We start from the raw sequence: 21796 nt of genomic DNA, 5'->3' as shown, positions 1-21796 counted from the left end.
GATAGAAACTTACATCTGAGTGGTAGGAGAAAATGTATCTGTTCAGGCTGGGTGCCATGGCTTACACCTGTAATCCCAGCACTTTGGGAGGCTGTGGCGGGCAGATCACATGAAGTCAGAAGTTTGAGACCAGCCTGGCCAACACGGTGAAACCCCATCTCTACAAAAAATACAAAAATTAGCCAGGCATGGTGACACACACCTGTAATCCCTGCTACTTGGGAGGCTGAGGTAGGAGAATTGCTTGAAACTGGGAGGTGGAGGTTGCAGTGAGCCGAGATGGTGCCACTGCAGTCCAGCCTGGGTTTCAGAGTGAGACTCTGTCTCAAAAAGAAAAAAAAAAAAAAAAGAAAATGTGTCTGTTCAGAAGCACATTGGGAATCCTAGGTATCTGATGAAAAAGATTGTACAATATCCAAAGTGTTGATATGTGATGTCAAGGCTCAATGCTGTGAGTTATTCACAAGAAATAAGAATTTTTTGATATCTTCTGCTTTCACCCAAATCACCTGCGATGCTTAAAGACTGATTTCTTCCGAAGTGCTCAAGTGCCTATTACCATCTTCCAGCATTGCCAGACTGTCATGAATGGATTCTGCTTCTGATGAAATCCCTGACCATGTTTTATTCAGTCACCAGCATGGTGTTCTTGTCTATCCTCAAATACCCTTTCTGGATTTCTCCTCTGAAATACCACAGGCTGACCAGAGACTTACAAAACCGTAGAGCTCTCCCTTTATTAATTCCCTACAATCTTTTATTGCCTTCATTATCTCCTTTTCAGTCTAATTTAAAACTTCTTTAGAATTCCAAAGTTCTGTAGACTTTCTCCGCTCAATCTTTTCTAGCCTTTTCAAATTTCTTTAAAATCAGCTTTATTTATGTTATTTCCACAAAGCTAGCCATTTCCTTTTCTCCTTTTTCACTTCTCCTAAATATTTGCTAAATAGCTCTGATTTTACACACTCAAACTCATTACAGACAACTCTGTTAACTTTTCTGTGATATTTGTTTCTGATGTTACATGAAGAGATATATGTGAAAGCCTTTTACAAACCAGAAAGCATTATACAAATATAACTTCCTGAGATTAACTAAGGACCACTGTGCCTCCTTTCACTCCTGCGCCTCCAAGCCTAAAAGTCTTCTCTGTAGAGGAGGGAAATATTGTAGAAAAGTACTTTTCAGTGTCTGCTATGCTAGAAAAGGGAAGAAATAAAGCCTCTATTTGTGTGTGTGTGTGTGTGTGTGTATACACACTTAGGCTTAGGTCTTTAGTACAGTCAGGTTGGTAAGACTTGCACACAAATAAGGCAGTGTAATGATAAAATGCCTTATGAGTGGTAAACTGAGGCTTGTAGAAATTCAGAGAAGGAAAAGGATGCTTCCAGCTGTGCAAGCTGTTATTATATGGACAGGGTGACATGTTAGAAAGCTGAATGGACTCACAACAACTTTGTCCAATTGAGTAAATAAAGCAAGTTTTAAGAGATAGGGACATTGTAGGGGCCTTCAGTGCCAGAGCAAAAAGTTTAAATTTTATTCAGTAAGCACTGGGGAGCCATGATATTTTATAATCAAAATATTATCTAGGAAACTTTATCTGGTGTATTATATAGTATCAAATAAAATCATTTTGCTTACAGTCTTTTAGATACTCCACTTTTGTATAAAACAGCGGTATGTGTTTATAAATAGCTGAATTATAAAATGAGTTTATCTGTAGCCTATTGAAAGGATGGCCAAAAAAGTTATTTTCCAATGAAATTAGATCCAGTAAATTACTTAGTTAAGATATAAGCAGTATATAAAGCACAATAAAATGCCACTTTTCATATTTTCTTAAATTGCTTTTAGGCATTTTAGTGGTGACTAGTCTGCCATTCTATTTCATTTCTGTAACTGAAGCAGCGCAGAAATCTTCTATTTTCTTTTTTCTCCCTTTGCTTGAATAGTAACTGGTTATAGCACTTTTTCTACTTCGATAGAATGAATGGTTATAATGAAAAAAGCTTTTGATGAATGGCACTCTTGGATTTGTTCTTAATTTTGGCAAAGATGTATATAATTCTGCAAAAGACTTTCTCTGCCTCTTCCTTTAGTGAGAGAGAAAAAAAAGGTAGGAATGACAACTTAACTCCTAGGATTCTGAGGATCTGCTTATACAAATAAGAAGTGCTAAGTAAAAACTCTGAAAATGTTGCTAATTGGTAGAGAAATGGAGATTAACACTTTGTTAATGGAAACCTCCATATAAAGGAATTATAATTGTTTAATAATAAAGACTATATTTTAAAAGTGTCCTGTAACTATTTGACAGTATTGGTCTTCTTATCTTCTAATAATTTCCCAAACCTATCTGGTACCATTTCCTCAATTATTCATGATAAGAACTTTAACCACTAATTCAATTCAATTTATCTACTTTTCTCTGAACACTTGTTTTAGTCCATTCTTTGTTTTTCCTCATGATAGTCAAAATTGGGCCTGATAGATTCAAATGAGGAAGCTTTATTTTTCAGTCAGCCTTGTATAAGTAGTGTCTATTTTGTACATTTCAAAGGGAGTTGCTATGACAGAAATTTTTCGGGATGACTACTTTCCAGGACTACTTTCTTGTGAACTTTTTTGTTATGTATCATGTTCCCTTATTATAGAAGTATCCTTTCATTGTTGTATTTACTCAGATTTCTTACTTGGTTTCTGGCATTTGCAGTCCCCTTCTATTTACAATGTCAACCTATGACCCTGGATTTGAATGCAGCAAGATTTCCTGGACTCCTTTCCCAATTAATGGTTGAACATTGGGGTATATTCCTGCCTGCTTTTAAGTATTTTGTTGAATTGGAATATTACCCAAAATCCTCTGCACATTTTTTCAAATTCCTGTTTTTACTGCCATTTCTAAGGTTGGTACTTCAAGGTTTTCAGAGATCTAGGAAAGCAATCCTAATGTAACGTATTTGTAAACAAGTAATAAACCATATGATTATTCCTTTCCTCTGAGTGAATTCTTAAATAGATAATGGATTGCATAATTTCCAAACTGTCAGAAAATAACTATCATTTCAGGTATTAACTAAAGCATTAAAACCTTTAACAATTTTCTCCCTTTTTTCTCTCCCACCAGTTCTGCCCGTAAGCATTGGGAGCTTGGGAAATGGAGTTTGTAGCCTTACAGACACACTTAGAGCACAGGGTATACAAGGCCTGCTGCGGGGCTGAGATATATGAGGGATACAAGAGATAGACGAGATATATGACTGGCTTTTCACTGTAACCTCAGCACCTAAAAGAGTTCCTCTTAGATCAGTGAATGTGGAAATTGGCTGACTCAACTTTTTCTTTTGTACTGTTTAAGTAAATCAAGATGCCTTGACAGCCAAAGTATTTGCATATCTGCTTCCAGAAATACTAGGCTTTCCCTATTTCTAAACAAGTTATGTATTCCTAACCATTCATTCAACAACCCCCAATTGCTTATGTCATGTCTATGCTCAGGCACTAAGGAAATAAAGATGAACAAGATGTTGTCTTTGCCCTGGAAAAGCTTGAGAGCTACTCTCTATTTTTACCTGCTAGGTTTTGATTTGTAGTTTACTTTTAAGGTAGATTCAGAAGCTGATCATTTCTCACCACCTCCACTGCTACCATCTTGATCTGAGCCACTCTTGCTCTCCCATGATTATCACTATGGAAGCCTACAAATGAGTCCCCTTACAGTTTCTTCTCAATATATCAGTCAGAGTAACCCTTTTTAAATTCCTGCATAATCTAAGTGGGATCACACACATCATTCTTCCACTCAAAACCCTGCAATGGTTTCCATTTTCACCAAAATTAACAGCCCAAGCCCTTACAGAAGTAGCAAGGCTCTTCACAGTCTGCCTTCACATTACCTCTCTGACCTCAACGTTTTTTTTGTGTTTTGTTTTTTGTTTCTGTTTTTGAGGCAGGGGTCTCACTCTGTTGCAATTTACCTATATAACAAACCTGTGCATGTACCCCTGAACCTAAAATAAAAGTCTAAAAAGAAATACTTAAAGTGTTGAAGAATACAACTGTCAATCTTCTGAGCAGACTGAGTTAATAAGGGCTCTCTAACTTACTGCAGACACATAGAAACTACCATTCAGGGGTGACGGTTAAATGAAAACATGTTAACACAAAGCCTGAGAGAATCTGCAGTTGCTAAACAAACCACTGAAACATGTGCTTCAGTGAGAAGAAAAATGAATCTTCCAGAAAGCCCCAGTGAGTAAAACCAATTTGTTAAAATGTATACATGGAAATCTAGTTAATCATTGATGATAAAAATCCAATAATAACAACAATGATAATAACAATGATCACTTTGGGGGAAAGAAAGCTTAAAAACAAGTAGAAATAAAATATTAATCAATAATGTTATGTAATATTGGAGGGGGTTGATAGGAGGCATTCCAAGTTTTGTATAATATGGAGAAGGGTGAGGAAAGAGATTAGTTTCATAATCTCACAAGCCAGGTGGGCATATGGACATTTTATGCCCATGTGTAAATGTATAGTTTTCAAACATGTAAATAGGGGGAAAATAAGAAAATATAACCAACACAAGACAGGAACTAACAAAAAATCAAAGAAAGATCATGAAAAATAGAATGACAAAATCAGGTGGTGGAAATAAATCAGTAATCATAACAAATATCTATGGATGAAATGGATTCACAGTTATAAGATTTGGACATAAAAATATTGTAAAAGGATATTAAAATCAATTTAAAAAACATACTGCTTAGGAATGCATATATATGAAATAAAATTATATATAAAAAAGGAAAGCAAGAAATGATAAAATTGGGATTCAGGATGATGTTCCCGCAACTGGAAGAAGTCAGGTAGCTGAAATAAGGAGTACCAAATGATTAGATGTATATGTGGTTTTCAAGGTCTTTTGTTTTGAATGGCAGGTTAAAGAGTGCTAATTTAATTATTAAAAATAACTACTTAAATTAAGAAAGCAATAATCAAAAGCATGCCATTCGTGGGCTGACATCGTTTGGATCTGTGTCCCCATGAAATTTCATGTCAAATTGTAATCCTCAATATCGGAAGCAAGCCCTAGTGAGAGGTGATTGGATCATGAGGGTGGGTTTCTCATGAATGGTTTAGCACTATCCCCCTTGGTACTGTCCTTACAATAGTGAGTTCTTGTGAGATTGGGCTGCTTAAAAGTGTGTGGCATTTTCCCCCTCTCTTTCTTGCATCTGCTCTGGCTATGTGACATGCCCACTCCCTTTTCACCTTTCGCCAAGATTGTAAGCTTCCTGAGGCCTCCCCAGAAGCCAAGCAGAGCCGGCATCGTGCTTCCTGTACAGGATACAGAACCATAAGGCAATTAAACCTCTTTTCTTTATAAATTACCTAGTCTCAGGTACTTCTTTAGAGCAATGAAAGAATAGACTAATACATGGACCAATGATATTAGCGTGTTATGGATCACATAAAGGAATATAAATAATACAATTCTGTGCACTTGATATCCAAAGGAAATCATTTTTTAAAATGCAAAGGGGTGAGAAAGAGATACTAAGCTAATAATCTCTAAAAGATTTTGGCCTAGTTACATTAGTATCAGACCACATAAGCATTGTTAGTGATAAAAAACATCATGATTAAAGGAATAATTCCTCAAGAAGACATGCAATTCCTGAACTTCTATATACCTCAACTCATAACCTTAGAATATGCAAAGCAAAATTGACATAATACAAGGAGAAACTGACAAGTCTTTTCCCCACAGCAAAGTATTAACAAACCTCTCCCAATAATCAATAGATCAGGCCAGGTGGGGTGGCTCACACCTGTAATCCCAGCACTTTGGGAGGCCAAGGCAGGTGAATCACTTGAGGCCAAGAGTTCAAGACCAACCTGGCTAACATGACGAAACCCCAATTCTACTAAAAATACAAAAATTAGCCGGGCATGGTGGCATAAGCCTGTAATCCCAGCACTTTGGGAGGCCAAGGCAGGTGGATCACTTGAGGCCAAGAGTTCAAGACCAACCTGGCTAACATGACGAAACCCCAATTCTACTAAAAATACAAAAATTAGCCGGGCATGGTGGCATAAGCCTGTAATCCCAGCACTTTGGGAGGCCAAGGCAGGTGGATCACTTGAGGCCAAGAGTTCAAGACCAACCTGGCTAACATGACGAAACCCCAATTCTACTAAAAATACAAAAATTAGCCGGGCATGGTGGCATAAGCCTGTAATCCCAGCCACTCAGGAGGCTGAGGTTGTAGTGAGCTGAGATCGTGCCACTGCATTTCAGCCTGGGTGACAGAGAGAGATTCTGCCTTAAAAAAAAAAAAAAAAAATCAGAGGGCAAACAAAAACTTCGGCTATAGGAAAATTTGAATACAGTTAACAAACTCAAAAAACTGATATTTTAACAACAGAAAATCTGTTAATTCACCACATTAAGATCAAAGGGGGAAACACTATATCATCATTTTAACATAAGCAGAAACATTATTTGATAAAATTCAATACTCATTTGTGACAAAGACTTTTACTGAATGAGGACTAAATGGGAATGTTCTTAATATTATGGAGGATAATGATCAGAAACTCACAACAAATATGATATGAATCATTAGATGAATCCATTCAAAATCAGGAATAAGATGACTATTAGTATGATTTCTACCTAACATTGTCCAGGAGAGATTGGCCACTGCATCAAGACAAGAAAGGGAAATAAGAAAGGGAAGAAATAAAACCCTCCTTATTCACAACAATATTATTTTTAAAATTCAATGTTAGTTCTCAAACAGAGCTAAAGAAACAATCGAGGGAGATGTTTTGAGAGCAGAACAGAGGTAGTGAGTGGGGTGGGAAGAGCAGGGAAGGAAAGAAGTTAGGATCAAAGAACATTTAGATGGATTAGTTGAAACTATTGCAGAACAAATGGAATTTACATATGATTAAATGATTAGTTAGGGTATAGACATATATGAAAAATGGAGAATTTCATTCAATACAGAAACATTTACTTTTTAATATTAATTTACTTTTAAAACCCATGTGAGTACAGTCTGTAATACACTTTAAAAAAAAATGAGGCAAAAGAAAAAGTCTCACAAAAACTCCAACTTAAAACTCTCTCACCAGTATGTCAGATACTCCTTTTGCCTTGGCATATTATATGCAAATTTGGTAATATCTCTTTCTATTTGTTTGATGCAGCATTTTATAGATTGCATTGTCCTTTCATATAGTCATGTGCTACATGTTTCAGTCACCTAGTGACATTGTAGCTATCTTAACAGCTTAGTGCAATGCATTATTCATGTGTTTGTAGTGATGGTGTCAACAAATATTTTAAAAATAAATTTGGTGTAGTCAAAGTGTACAATGTTTATAAAGTCTACAGCAGTGTACGGTCTTCACATTCACTCTTCACTCACTGACACCCTGAGCAACTTCCAGTCCTAAAAACTGCATTCATAGTGTCCTATACAGGTATACCGTTTTTTTTATCTTTCACACTGCATTTTTACTAGATTTTTCTATGTTTAGATACACAAATACAGCATTGTGCTACAAATGTCTGCTGTATTCAACACAGTAGCATGCTGTACAGGTTTGCAGCCTAGGGGCAACAGACTATACCATCTACCCTAGGTGCGTAGTAGGGTATACCATCTATGTTGTGTAAGTATATTCTATGATGCTTGTACAGTGACAAAATCATACAACAGCACATTTCTCAGGACGTATCCCTGTCATTTATAGGACTGTAATTGCTATCTGCTGTTTTTCAAAAACAATCCTGCAAATAGGAGGATAGGTGAAGAAACTGGGGCCTGAGAGGTTACGTGTGGTGATGCATGCCAGTGGTATCCTGCCCAGGTCCCCTTTTCCAAGTCAGTACACCCATTCTCCAGTTGCCAGGAAGGTCAGTGCACCCACTCCCTGATTATCATGAGCACTGGCTGCTAATGGCTCACAGTCATCACCTTCTCTGAAGAATTGTCCTTGGACAAAGGGAGATAATCTATTCTCTCCGGGAAGTCCTCAATCCACAAGGCACTGATTGAGGTACAAAAGGCTGGTCCCTTGCCTCAAGGGTAAGTTTTGTTCCAAAGATCCTTCCTCCAAAGTAGACTAAACTAGACTTAAGCTCAGACCACATCTTGCTCAGCCCACTTCCTCTTCCATATCTTGCTTCCCTCTCTGCCTTGCAGCGTTTTTCCTGCAGCTTATTTTGCCTCAATAAATTCCCTAGACTTGAATCCATGCCTAGGCTCTGCTTCTAGGAAACCCAACCCAAGTGATTTATCCAAGGTCCAAACTCTAGAATTGATTAGGCATGGACTCCATCTCAGGGGTCCTGACTCCTGGTCCACTCCTGTTTTTTAACTATACCATGTGGTATTGAGACATAACAAAAAAAAGAGAAGAGGCTACTTTAATATTTAAATTTTTGAATTTTAACTCACTCAAGACGATTAATGTCATCAGTAATAGGTAATTCCCATACCATTTGTTTGGTATAGGAAGGTATTATATTTAACATTTCTGTCAGATGATCCTGGAGTTTATCATTTAAACCTACTATGACACGAAAATTCTTCTTAGGCTTCCCTACAATGTGTAGAACTTTTTCCTGACGCAAAAAAAGAAATGGGTGTCTTAGTTTAAGCTGATATTTTGTGGAGTTTTTAGGTGATGCTACGTATTAGGTAACTTATTTTCCCTCTGATGGGAAAGCGTTGCTAAGGGTTTTGACTTAAAATCCAACTTCCTTGGCCACTCATTCAGTGGAGAAACAAGAAAAAAGAAACATTTTACAATCTGCTCTCTCTGTGAAGTCTGCTACCTGAGAGATTCCTCTGCACAATAAAACTTGATCTCCACAATCCTTTACCTTAGCCTAAACATTCCTTTCCATTAATCCCAGGTCTTCAGATAAACTCAACCAATTGTCAAGCAGAAAATGTTTAAATTTACCTACAGCTTGGAAGCCCACGCTTTGATTTGTCCCGCCTTTCTGAACCAAACCAATCTATTTCTTAAATGTATTTGGTTGATGTTTCATGCCTCCCTAAAATATATAAAACCAAGCTGTACCCTGACCACCTTGGTCACATGTTCTCAGGACCCCCTTGAGGGCTGTGTCATAGGCCATGGTCAATTGTATTTGGCTCAGAGTAAGTCTCTTCAAATATTTTATGGAGTTTGACTCTTTTCGTCAACAAGTTCATGGGGTTCACTATGCTATTCCACTTCTGTTTGAATCTTACATAAAAGAGTTAAATTACATAATCCCCAATTCAAGAGTTGACTGCTCTGCAACACATTTAGGAGTTACTGAAAACAGTGCAAAACTCAACTGTGTATGGACTCATCCTGAGCAAATTGCAGCACTTCTTTTCCATCTCTCAGGAAACCTCCGAACATTTAAATCAAATACATAAAGGGAAGAGATGGGGTTGCAGCCTTAGTAATCATAAAAGGGAGTAAGGGAGGGCAGGCAAAGAGCCTTGGGAAACCTCAAGCCTCAAGTCTTTAGTCCTAAGAAAGGGAGATTCCTCCTCTCCATGAGTAAACTTCACTGAGAAAGGCTTCCTCTGGGGCAGAACACTTAAGGCGACGTAAGTCTTCTCCAGTTTTTAAAAAAATTTTCTTCCTTTTTAAATTTTTTGATGGAGGCAGCATAATTGATTTTTTTTGTTTTGAGACAACGTTTCTGGGTTTGTTTTGTTTTGTTTTGAGACGGGGTCTCTCTCTGTGGCCAGGCTGGAGTGCAGTGGCATGATCACTGCATCTCAAACTCCTGGGTTTAAGTGATCCTCTCACCTCAACCTCCTATCTGGGGACTACAGGCACACACCACCACACGCAGCTAATTTTAAAATTTTTTCTTTGTAGCAACAGGGTCTCACTATGTTGCACAGACTGGTCTCGAACTCCTGGCCTCAAGCAATACTGTGGCCTTGGCCTCCAAAAGCTCTGGGATTACAGGCTTGTACCACCACACCTGGCGTACAATTGATTTTCTTAAAGATCTACACAGGGAAGAAATTTTTTTCTCTAGACCTAAGCCAAGCAAACAGAAGAGAAAGACTGAGGACATTTCAGACAGTAGCTAGCATCTTACCTGGATTAATCCAGTTCTCTGATGTGGCCTGGTACTCAGGATACAGATGACTTTCTAACACTGAAGATGTGATAGAAAAACTCTAAGGGAGTTCCAGGTGACTAAAATGTTGACATCTGGTATCAGTACAAAGCTTGACATCATAAAGAAATTGAGATTTGGAGTTAAAAGCCAAGGTTTAACTAAAAAGGTGTGACGTTACAAGTTAACATTAGGAGAATCTAGGTGAAGGGAATATGAGAACTCCATCTCTGCAACATTTCTGTAAGTCAAATATTATTCCAAAATTAAAGCATTACTAAAAATAAAAGTTCAGGGTTTCAGCCTTGGCTCTGATGCTTGGATTTTCTAAGCCTTGGAGTCCTCATCTGTAAAATGCGATAATGATAACGCTCATTTCCCTGTGTGGCTGTTGTGAGGACCAACTATGGTTAAGTAAGCGGACACACACTGCAGACACTGAAACACACAGCCAATGCTGGTCACTTTCCAAGGGAGAGTCACGTAGGTGTCAGAGAGAAGCAGTAAGGTAGAAAAGGTGTTTATAGTGTAGACCCTGGTCACAGGGAACACCAAAGACCCAATTGTTATAAACCATCAGTAGAACTCTGTTATCCTTTGTAGTTAAACACAGATACCAAATCTTTCAGGCATGTTGGCTGTGGCAGTGCCATTTATTATATTATTAGAAGGGTTTAGCAGCCATCTCAAAAAAATAAATAAATTATAAATAAGAGTGACACAGCTAGTAAGAGTAAGAAAGAGGTAAAACGAACAAAAGAGAAAACAGTAGCTTCAAACACCCAACTTTCCTTTAAGGAAGTCCCTGGGCCTTAAGTCAGGATTTGTTTCAAACACATTTCATGGAGAAAGGAAGAAAGAGGCATTTTCTAGTCTCAACCTGCCCCACACAACTTGGGTGGTGATCTGGAAAACTTGCTCATAGCCAAGCCCTAGACCAGCTCAGCCACTGTGTGGATCTTCTGATGGCGAATGAGGTTGCAGTGTCGATTAAAGCTTTTCCCACATTCAATGCACTGGTGAGGTCGCTCCCCTGTGTGGCTTCTCTGATGTTCAATGAGAAATGAACGCCGACTGTAGCTCTTACTGCACTGGCTGCACTGATACGGCTTTTCTCCTTTGTGGATTCTCTGATGCTGGATAAGACCCGCACTCTGACTGAAGGCCTTCCCACACTCCTTGCAGTGGTACCGTTTCTGTATATTGTGGATTCCTCGGTGATTAAAAAGACCAGAACTTCGACTGAAGGCTTTCCCACATTCATTACATTCATAAGGTCTTTCTCCAGTATGAATTCTTTGATGTCGAATGAGACCTGAGCTCTGAGTAAAGCTCTTCCCACATTCTTCACATTTGTGTTGCCCCTCTCCTAAGAGGTTTCCCCACTGCCTCTCTATCCTATCCTTATGTTCACCAACTTCTCCATGTGAGGGATCCTGCTGTGATACCTCCCAGGTCTGCTCATTAAACATTTTCCCATGTGGTTCCACTATCTTAGGACAGTCTTTCCTTAGCACCAACTCTCTGTCCTCAGTCTTGATTACTTCATCTGAAACAAAGAAAAAGGCTAGGTAAGTGTCACTTGTTCCCTGAGCCTATGGGAAGGTGACTATGTCTATAAAAATATATCATAGAAAAGGAAGTGGGCTAGAAACAGAAGGGCTAGTGTGGTAACACCTTCCCCTACGTAGGGAGGAACGTTTGCCCTCTTTGGCATAATGCAGGTCAGTCCATCCCCATGTAGACTTGGCCTGAGTCGTTGTTTTTTATTTTGTTTTTTGAGCCAGTGTCACTCTGTAGCCCAGGCTGGAGTGCAATGGTGTGATCTCAGCTCACTGCAGCCTCCATTTCCCAGGTTCAAGCGATTCTCCTGCCTCAGTCTCCCAAGTAGTTGAAACTACAGGCACGCACCCCCACGCCCAACTAATTTTGTATTTTTAGTACAGACGGGGTTTCGCCATGTTGGCCATCCTGGTCTTGAACTCCTGACCTCAGGTGATCCACCCACCTCGGCCTCCCAAAATGCTGCGATTACAGGTGTGAGCCACTGCACCCAGCTGGCAGTACCTTTTTTATACTTCATAGGGAGGGATGGTTAAAGATTAGGGTGGCTTCTCTGGAGTATTCCCTTACACCTCTCTCTCCTTTCTGAGATAACCTCAAAGTGACCCTTTCCAAGGAAAGTTACTTCATGTATTCATTCATTCATTTTCAGAACAAGTATTAAACTTCTACTACTTAGGTGCTTCAGGCAGTCCAGTAGTCCCCACTTATCTGTGGTTTTGCCTTTACAAAGTTTCAGCTACCCACAGTCAAGCACAGTTCAAATATACTAAATGGAAGATTCCAGAAGCAAACAATTTTTTTTTTTTTTTTTTTTGAGACGGAGTCTCACTCTGTCGCCCCTTGGCTCACTGCAATCTCCGCTTCCCGGATTCAAGCGATTCTCCTGCCTCAGCCTCCCGAGTAGCTGGGACTACAGGCACACATCACCATGCCTGGCTAATTTTTTGTTTGTTTGTATTTTTAGTAGAGATGAGATTTCGTCATGCTGGCCAGGCTGGTCTCAAACTCCTGGCCTCATGATCCATCCGCCTTGGCCTCCCAAAGTGCTGGGATTACAGGCGTGAGCCACCACGCCCAGCACAAACAATTCTTAAGTTTTAAATTTGGCACCATTCTGAGTAGTATGATGAAATCTCATGCCATCTGGCTCTGTCTCACCCAGGACATGAGTCTTCCTTTTGTCCAGCATATCCACACTGTACATGCTGCCTGCCTGTTGCACAGATAGTAGCCATCTTGGTTATGAGATTGACTGTTGCAGTGTCTCAGTGCTTGTGTTTACATACCCCTTATTTTACTTAATAATGGCCCCAAAGTGCAAAAGTAGTGAGGCTGGCATATTATTATAATTGTTCCATTTTATTATTAGTTATTGTTGTTAATCTCTTACTATGCCTAATTTATAAATTAAACTTTATCTTAGGTATGTATAGGAAAAAAATAGTATATACAGGGTTCAGTATTACCCTTGGTTTCAGGCATCTACTGGGGGTCTTGGAATGTATCCCCCTTGAATAGTGAGGACTACTATACTTTATGACTTTCAAATCCACAATTATCCAAGGTGCATTCCCATCATAAGACCTTTGCTCTAGTGCTTCTCTCTTCCTGGAAACTTCTCACCTCAAATGAAAGCAAGGCCCACTCTCTCGCTTCCTTCAAGTCTTTGTTCAACTCACCTTCTCAATGAGGTCTATCTTAATTCTTCTATTTAATATCACAATCTGTTTGCCTCATCCGTAGCACTCTTAATCTCTCTTATCCTGTTCTATTTTGCCTTATTCCATAGCCTCATCACCTTTTAACACACTGTATCATTTCTTTACTTTTATATTTATTATTATCTCCCTCTTGCTACAATCTAATCTCTACGAGAGGAGGATCCTTCTGTTTTATTCCTGAGAATCATGCCTGGCACATAGTCTGATTTCACTTTGCAACCCAGAAAAAGGCCAAGGACAACAGACCCAGGCCTCCTCTTTTGACCAAAATATTTGCCTCTTTCTCCCATATCTAACTGTCCTGTCTCTCACACACAAGAATAGGTACCTCTTAGGACTCCTCTGTTGTTAGGCCATGTTTCTCCTCCTCCTTTTAGCTGGGGGATCACAACAGGTTTGGAAAATAAAAATGTGCCTGTAGAGAACAGATGGGCCCCAAGTGGGATCAGTACTGCCCTTCTCCTCAAACTTCGTATTAAATCTGAAATCCATAAGGGAGCTGGGTAGAATATAAAAATTCAGACATTTCCCACCTTTTAATGATTACCATTTATACAACTTTCATGATTTATGAAGCACTTTCAGATATATTATCAAACTGACTCACCACAAAACTCGATGTTATTATCCCATCTCTTTAAAGAACTATAGAAAAATATGGGCCAGGCGCTGTGACTCACGCCTGTAATCCCAGCACTTCGGGAGGCCGAGGCGGGCGAATCACGAGGTCAGGAGATCGAGACCATCCTGGCTAACACAGTGAAACCCTGTCTCTATTAAAAATACAAAACATTAGCCGGGCATGGTGGCAGGTGCCTGTAGTCCCAGCTACTTGGGAGGCTGAGACAGAAGAATGGCATGAACCCGGGAGGCGGAGCTTGCAGTGAGCCGAGATCGTGCCACTGCACTCCAGCCTGGGCAACAGAGCGAGACTCCGTCTCAAAAAAAAAAAAAAGAAAAATATGGGAAGATACATATATATGGGTAGACAGACTATATAGAGAAACGTCTGCAAAATATGCAGCAAAGTGACAAGAGTAGCTACCTCTAGGGAGTAGGATTTGGAAAACTTCCATTTTTTACTATATAAACTTTTGTATTATTTGGATTTTTAAATAATCAGCATAACTTAAAAAGAAACTCAAGCTTACCTATTAAATATTGCTTGGCTAAGAATCTGAAAAGCTGGAACTTGAATTTGGTCCTTGTAATTTCAAACACTATGTTGTTTTATAATATTGGCTTTACCTAAATTTGTAACACATACCTGCGCTGATATCCTACAAGGAGAACACTCCAGTCTCCAGATGCCCTCTGGATATTCTCCTACAGCCATAGTAGATGCTTAATAAACACTTGTTGAATGATAGATGGATAGATAAGTGGATAGGTGGAAAATATAGATGTGCTTCTTGGAAAAGGGGATTCTCAGCAGGGTTCTAGATGCAGTTTGGAAGGTAGAAGAAAGGAAGTGGCTAGAAAATAAAAGGTCCAAGTTCATAGAGAGAGGAAGAAGAAAGAAACAAATTGACTGGAAAGATGCTCATAAAGAGGGACAATGATATCAGAAGCAATTTTAATCTGATAAAGTCACAGAAGCTATAAGAAGGTCTGCACAGAATTTACTCAACACATACACTTTAATTTAAATCAAGAGATGAGTTCCATGTAATAGAAATCCATAATTGCTAGGGTAAATGAAATAAACAGAACCTAGGGACAAAGAGGCAAGGGAAGTTGCAGCTTTGATGCATATAGGGGTAATATGAAACTGAAAACAGTAGAACCTTGCTACAGATTGATTGTCAGAACATTAACAAAAAGTCAGTAAGAGGGCATGATTTTATGTGTGGGAAATCAGACAAGCTAGAGCCAATTCCTGCAGGGAGGGCTAGAATGGGAAAGCAGCTGACTCAGTCCCAAGTGCTCAGTACTATATCCACAAGGGTGGTCACTGCCACCACTCAGAAGATTACAGAGAAGGAAATGGCAAAGTCTGATTTCACTGGATTCTCCCATACAGTTCTGCCACTTACTAAGCATATCTCATATCTTTCTACTGCAAGTATGAACCCAAATCAGCAAGGGTGGCACTGGTGATTTGTGACAATAGTGACCATGTATTAAGCATAATGCATGCCAAGTGCTTTTCATAAATTGTATTTGATACTCACAATGACTTTCTGAGGTACATACTGGTTACGGACTAAATTGTATTCCCTCACATATGCTGAGGTCCTAACCCCTCAATATGATTATATTTGGAGATAGGGCCTTGAGGAAGGTATTAAAAGTTAAATGAGGTTATAAGGAAGGGCCCTATCGGGTAGGAATGGTATCTGTCCTTATAAGATGAGAGAGCTTGCTCTCTCTCTGTATGCATACAGAAGAAAGGCCATGTGAGGATACAGCAAGAAGATGGCCATCTATAAGCCAGGAAGAGGCCTCACCAGAAACCATACCTGATGGTATCTTGATCTTGGACTACTAGCCTTTGAAAATGTAAGAAAATAAATTTCTGTTAAAGACAACCAGTCTGTGGTATTCTCTTAAGGCAGCGCAAGTAGACTAAACCAAAGCTATTATCAACCCCATTTTGTAGATGAGGGATCTGAGGTCAAGTGGTTAAGTAATCTGCCCAATACAAGCAGCTTCCATGAGGTGATGCCAGGATCTGAACCTGTCTGTCAAACCTTGAAGTCCATTCTCTGAAGCTGTGCTCCACAGCGATCCCTGAAAGCCTTCCTCATGTACCATGCATCAGAAGTCCAGAGAGCTTCCAGGGTGGTACTCAGGGAGAAGTCTGCACGCAGGGAGAAGGGTCAAAGATGAGCACACTAGGCTCTCAGAAGAACTGACCATTACTGCTATCTGGTAAGGAGTCTTTGGGTCTCCTGTTTTCCCAGCTCTGGGTTTATTGTTTGTTTTTGCTTGACCAGGTGAAATTCGTTCAACATCAAATAAATGCTGTCCCTCACCTGCCTCTCCAATAGAATGGCACTTCTGAGCAGAGTCACATGTGAGCTGTGGCTCCTTAGGCTGGGACTGAAGGCTCAGTGGTGTCTGCTCTGCTAGAGGCACCATCTCTTTACAGAGGACTTCTTGTCTGTGTCTGTGGGCCACCATCTGGGGACAAAAAGACAAGATTTGACTTTTGAAGAAATTAACTGTCTGAAATAAACACTTCCAAGAAAGAAGGAAACAGGAAGAGAGTATTTTATCACCAATGTCAAGGAGACACAAAGCAGAAGTTACAAGGATTCTTGGCATGCCAAAATACACATTTTTCTCTAGCAAATCTCCCTTCCTACCTCATGTTGTGGTTCATCGAGCTCTCTCTCCAGATCCTCCAGCAAAATCACAGCCTCTTCTCCACTCTCTGGACAGTGTTCCCTCACCCAGCCCTGGAGCTCCTTGGGCAGAATGGATAGAAACTGCTCCAGCACCAGCAGATCCAAAATCTGCTCCTTTGTGCTCACATGTGGCCTCAACCACTGGTAACAAAGTTCCTGGAGTCGAGTAAGAGCCTCCCTTGGTCCAGGGGTCTCTTGGTAGCACAGCTGTCGAAAGTGCCTTCGGAAGATTTCCCTTGCCAGTGGATTACTGCGTTTCAGTCTGGATTCCTGCCATTGAAGGTGACTTTTTGCTTCCACTTTCATTGTCAGAAGTTCTTCCCATGCCTCGGGAACTTGAACACCCAGGGATAAAACCTCCTTTGAGTTTGTATTCATCTTGACCTTGAACAGCTTAAAAGGTACCCTCCAGCTGGAGCTATGCTTCAAGACAAACCTTGGAGGCGCTTGCCTGAGCAGTAAAAATAAATTATTTATATAGAAAAATGATAATAGCTGATGACAGAAACTGATAATACAAGCAATTATCATAGGCCCTAAAGCTCTTCTCTGAAAAGTGATTTGGTGACCAAAGGATGGAAATAATGGAAATATATATATTCATAATGTGCAAAGAGCATAAGCTTTTAAGTTACCCAGATATGGGTTTTCTTTCTTTCTTTTTTTTTTAAAATGGGGAATTTCACTCTGTTTCCCAGGCTGGAGTGCAGTGGCATAATCACAGCTCACTGCAACCTCAAACTCCTAGGTTTAAGTGATCCTCCCACCTTGGCTTCCCAAAGTGCTGGGATTACAGGTGTCAGCCACCACACCTGACCCAGACCTAGGTTTTATTCTGATCCTAATATTTACTAGTTGTGTGACCTTGTGCCAAGTTTTTAAATCTTCTTTCAATCTTGGTTTCTTTATGTGAAGAAGAAATAGCAATAATACTTCACAGAGTTCATGGAGGAAAACAGCCCATGAATTAGGGACTGCACCGATCACTCAGAAAGTCTGAATAAAAAGTTTGAACTCACTGTATAAACATCAACTTAGAGAAAGAATAAATGGAAATATTGTTACTGTCGACTAAATGAATGAACCAACATTTACTTTACTATTTACTTCAGTTTTCTTAATCTTCAAAACAACCATTTAAGGTTGGTATTATTTTCACTAAATTTACAGAAAGAAAGGCTTAGGTGGATTCCAAGTCCTGGAGCTTTCCACACCGCCCTGCTGCTACTGAAGAATAACAGTCAACACTGCACAAGTCTACAATATGCTTTCAGATACAAGACTATATTTCATCCTCACAATTACCCACTGAGGTTTTATTATAATAATTATTTCACTAGATAAGAAATGGAAGCCAGGGAAAGTTAAGTAGATTGCCCAAGGTCAACTTCTTTTTGAGGACAATCCTAAGAAGCCAAAGAAGCCCAAGTTTTCTCCACAGACGCAGGAAGCCCCTGAAACCCATGGGGGTGTTCCCAAAATGTGTGTCTCCAAAATGTCAGGAAGCACAGCGCAGCAGCTGAATTCCAGCTTGAAAGGCCCTATGGCAGACATCTGGGGAATCTGAATTGGGAGGTGGAGAGAAGTACAGGGAGACCCAGAATATGCCCTTTAACGGGCTCCTCAGTGATTTGTATGTATTATAAGGTTTGAGAATCAATGAACTAAGGAAAAGGGAATCGGGAACTGCTGCATTCTGCGCTTGAAAACCAGTCCATTCAACGCCCCTTAATTTGCTTTCAGAATCTAGAGGTAAGAGGATATACAGGTTCTCCATCGTGAAGGCTGCCAAAGTCTTAATTGTCCTTAACTTCCTCTCCCGGGTGTTTCTTTCCCTGAGTCCTAAGCCTGTTGTCGTTATTCACCGAGGTGACCCTTCAGCCTCGCAGTCCTCCTACAACCCTTTCTTGTACAATGTCCCCACAGCTGGGGATGACCACTCTGGTCTAGGGGACGCCCGAAGCCGCCCGGCACTGACCGCCGCCCCCTCCTCCGGCTCCCACTTCCCAGCGGCTGAGGTTCACTTTCCACACCCCTTTTCCAGCCCCACCCTCCCTGACCCGCCTCCATTCCCGGTCCTCACAGCCAACTCACGAGACCCGGAACGCGCAAGGAGGGAGAGGGGGTTACCGGCCCGGCGTTGCTAGAAGCGCGGCACGAACAATGGCCGGGCAGGGAAGAAAGATGCCGACCTCTCCTCGAAGGCGGACGGAGCAGAGGCACTTCCGGGCCGGTCTAGGATTCCATGTCTCGATGTCCGGCGTTCACCTTGCTTCGGACTCAACCCCCAATTTCCTGGCGTCCAGTTCTTTTTCAGCAGTGAATCACATAACCAGAATGTCATACGTGTGTGGGCCGCACACAGGTTTTAAACGGAAAACGTTGTTGAAGCATAGACCGTTAACTATTGAAAATGCTGATTTTTAAAAGCATTTTTAAAATTAATACATTATTTATGGTTTAAAAACCCTCAGACAATACCAAAATTAATAAAGTAAAATGTCAAACCCCACCTACCCCTCCTTAGTCCCACTCCCCGAGGCAGCCACTGTCACCGTTAGCCTGGAATTTGTATATCATTGTGATCCTCTCTCACACACACAATGGCATTATTTTATATTTAGCCTTTTCTCCCCCGCTTATTTTAACGTTTTCACTTCATGTATCCTAAACAGCTTTACTCATCATGTAAGTCTAACTTATTCTATGGGTGCATAACAGTCCATAAAGCAATTTATTTGTCCAGGCCCCTATGTATTCTTTATTTAGGCATCTGCCTGCGTGCTTGCCTTCTTTCCTCCCTCCCTTCCTCTTTTCCTACCTTCCTCCCTCCCTTCCTGCCTTTCTCCCATCCTCCTTTCCTTTTCTTTCTTTCTTGTTTTTGTTTGTTTTTTGGTTTTTTTGCTGTAAAAGTTTTCTGGAGTTTTAGTGATAATAATACAAAATCAAACCAAAACCAATTAAATAAATTTGTCACCCAGGCTGGAGTGCAGTGGCACCATCATAGCTCACTGCAGACTGCAACTCCTGGCTCAAGCAATCCTGCCTCAGCCTCCTGAGTAGCTGGGACTACAGTCACATACCACCATGCCCAGCATTTTTTTTTTTGGTGGGGGTAGAGACCAGGGTCTTGCTTTGTTGGCCAGGCTGGTCTCTAACTCCTGACCTCAAGTGATCCTCCCACCTCCGCCTGGCAAAGTGCTGGTACAGGCATGAGCCACCATGCCCAGCCTTAAATAAATTTTATTGGTACAAAAGAGCATAATTGTAGGTACTGTTAGTCATTCATCAGTTTTACTATGCCAACCAGAATGATGGTGTCACGTAGATTAAACTATATTCTGTTTGTTTTAACAGAATCTTATCATTTATTTTATTAAAGCAGTAAGAAAGTATCTTGTGTGTTAATGGAGGCTCCATGATCTGTTTTAACTCCAAAACGGTAGTAGCTCGGAAAATTTCTTTATTATTTTCCTCAACCTAGCCTTCTGAGGGCATTAAATAAACCCAAGCTTTATGCTTTACTTCTTTTTCTTTCAAATATCCAGTAAGTATATAATCAATAAGAGCACTAACATGCAGAAAATTTGCTCAAAAATCCTCATCACTTTTTCTACCATACCATGTTCACTTGCAAATCCCTCATTACAAACTTTCCTAACAAACTATGAAATGAGAGTAAATGCTCAATTTCTCTTGGACTTGAATAGACTGTTTAAATATGTTATTATTTTCCATTTTGTATGACCATCTGTGACAAGTAAATGCAATTTAATATTTGTATGAAACTTCTTAAATGTCTCACTGGCAGTTGGTTAGGGTCTCTCACTGGTTTATATGTGCTTGCTAAGTGGGTCAACTATAGGGCTCAGGCAGGCTCCAGCCCAGAGTCAAGTGGGCAGCACGTTGGACTTCACCATGGTTAGCCCTGAGAGAGACTGGCTTTCATTTGTCTGTTTCCGGGAAGATTCCACTATAGCAGTACTTTGATGAGTGTCCTGGGACAGAAGGGATTATTTTTAACGTATAACTGGGAATCCGTACTGAATATTGAAAATGCCACACCAACTCAAAGACAAGAAATACTGACTGCAAAATCAACCAAAAAGGTTAAGGATTACCTGAATCTAGAAGCAGGCATATTGGGATACTAACTCGGCTGTGGGTTATGCCATAAGCTAAAAAAATTAAGATGAAATAAAACAAAAAGAAAGAAGACAGACAGAAAGAAAGAAAGACAAAGCAAGCAAGAAGGAAGGAAGGAAGGAAAGAAAGAGAAAGAAAGAAAAAGAAAGAAAGAAAGAAAGGAAGAAAGAAAGAAAAGAAAAAAGAAAGAAAGAGAGAGAAAGAAAGGAAAAGAGGGAGACAGGGAAAAAGGAAGGAAGGAAGGACTTGGAGGATTGGTGACAAAGAGATTATTGATGGAACTAGCTCGTATGTGGATAGATCTCTTAGAATGGATACCAAATGTACAAATATTTGTGTCCTGTATGAATCTTCATTAACCCACTGTGTCAGAGGGTTTCAGTAAGCAAGTGAACAAGATGATGGTGAAACAGAACATGGACTCCTCCTCTTCACAGCCTACTGGGATCCCTCCTTAAGCATGAAAATAAAGGAAAAATTGTGAGTCCCTTCAAGGGAAATTCCAGGCACCCTGCAACCAGCAACTAGGGAAATAAATTAATAACCTGCTAAGCAAGATGATAATAATAGCATAAACAATAGTCACCCAAGTGAGTCAGAGTCATGAGATGTTTGTTTCCTTATAGAAACTAAAGATAACATTTGACATATGTCATTGAGTTGAGTTGTTTTTCAGAAACCAGGACCCCCACCAGATGGAAAATGTTGGTCACTGTCATATAGACCTTGACAGACAGGAACCAGAAGATGGATAAGGAAGTTCTAGAAATTTTCCAGCCTTTAGCGCACATTGGAGAACCCCCTCATCCATGCCTTAAAAACTCTTGCTTGTAAGCCATCTT

The 21796-nt window shown here is 40.1% G+C and overlaps 1 protein-coding gene across 5 annotated transcripts; it reads right to left on the bottom strand.

Moving 5' to 3' along the window:
• Window positions 1-10791: 10791 nt before the first annotated feature.
• ZSCAN9 (zinc finger and SCAN domain containing 9) lies at window positions 10792-21550 on the bottom strand. 5 transcript variants are annotated; one of them, XM_055113276.2, is made up of 5 exons: window positions 18892-21549; window positions 16767-17259; window positions 16434-16581; window positions 13784-13870; window positions 10792-11717 (listed from the first exon to the last, which is right to left on the bottom strand). In XM_055113276.2, exons 2-5 carry the CDS (start codon window positions 17184-17186, stop codon window positions 11101-11103), a joined length of 1272 nt encoding a protein of 423 aa, XP_054969251.1. In that variant the 5' UTR covers window positions 17187-17259; window positions 18892-21549; the 3' UTR covers window positions 10792-11100. The 5 variants fall into 5 exon arrangements, with proteins under 5 accessions (XP_054969251.1, XP_034817527.2, XP_003829724.1 ...); XM_034961636.3 differs by having other exon boundaries at window positions 16767-21550; XM_003829676.7 differs by lacking the exon at window positions 13784-13870 and having other exon boundaries at window positions 18939-21538.
• Window positions 21551-21796: the final 246 nt, after the last annotated feature.

Source organism: Pan paniscus, chromosome 5, assembly GCF_029289425.2.
Source record: "Pan paniscus chromosome 5, NHGRI_mPanPan1-v2.0_pri, whole genome shotgun sequence".
NCBI lineage: Eukaryota > Metazoa > Chordata > Mammalia > Primates > Hominidae > Pan > Pan paniscus.
The sequence above is the reverse complement of the archived record's forward strand: the minus strand, read 5'-3'. Positions and strand labels throughout refer to the sequence as shown.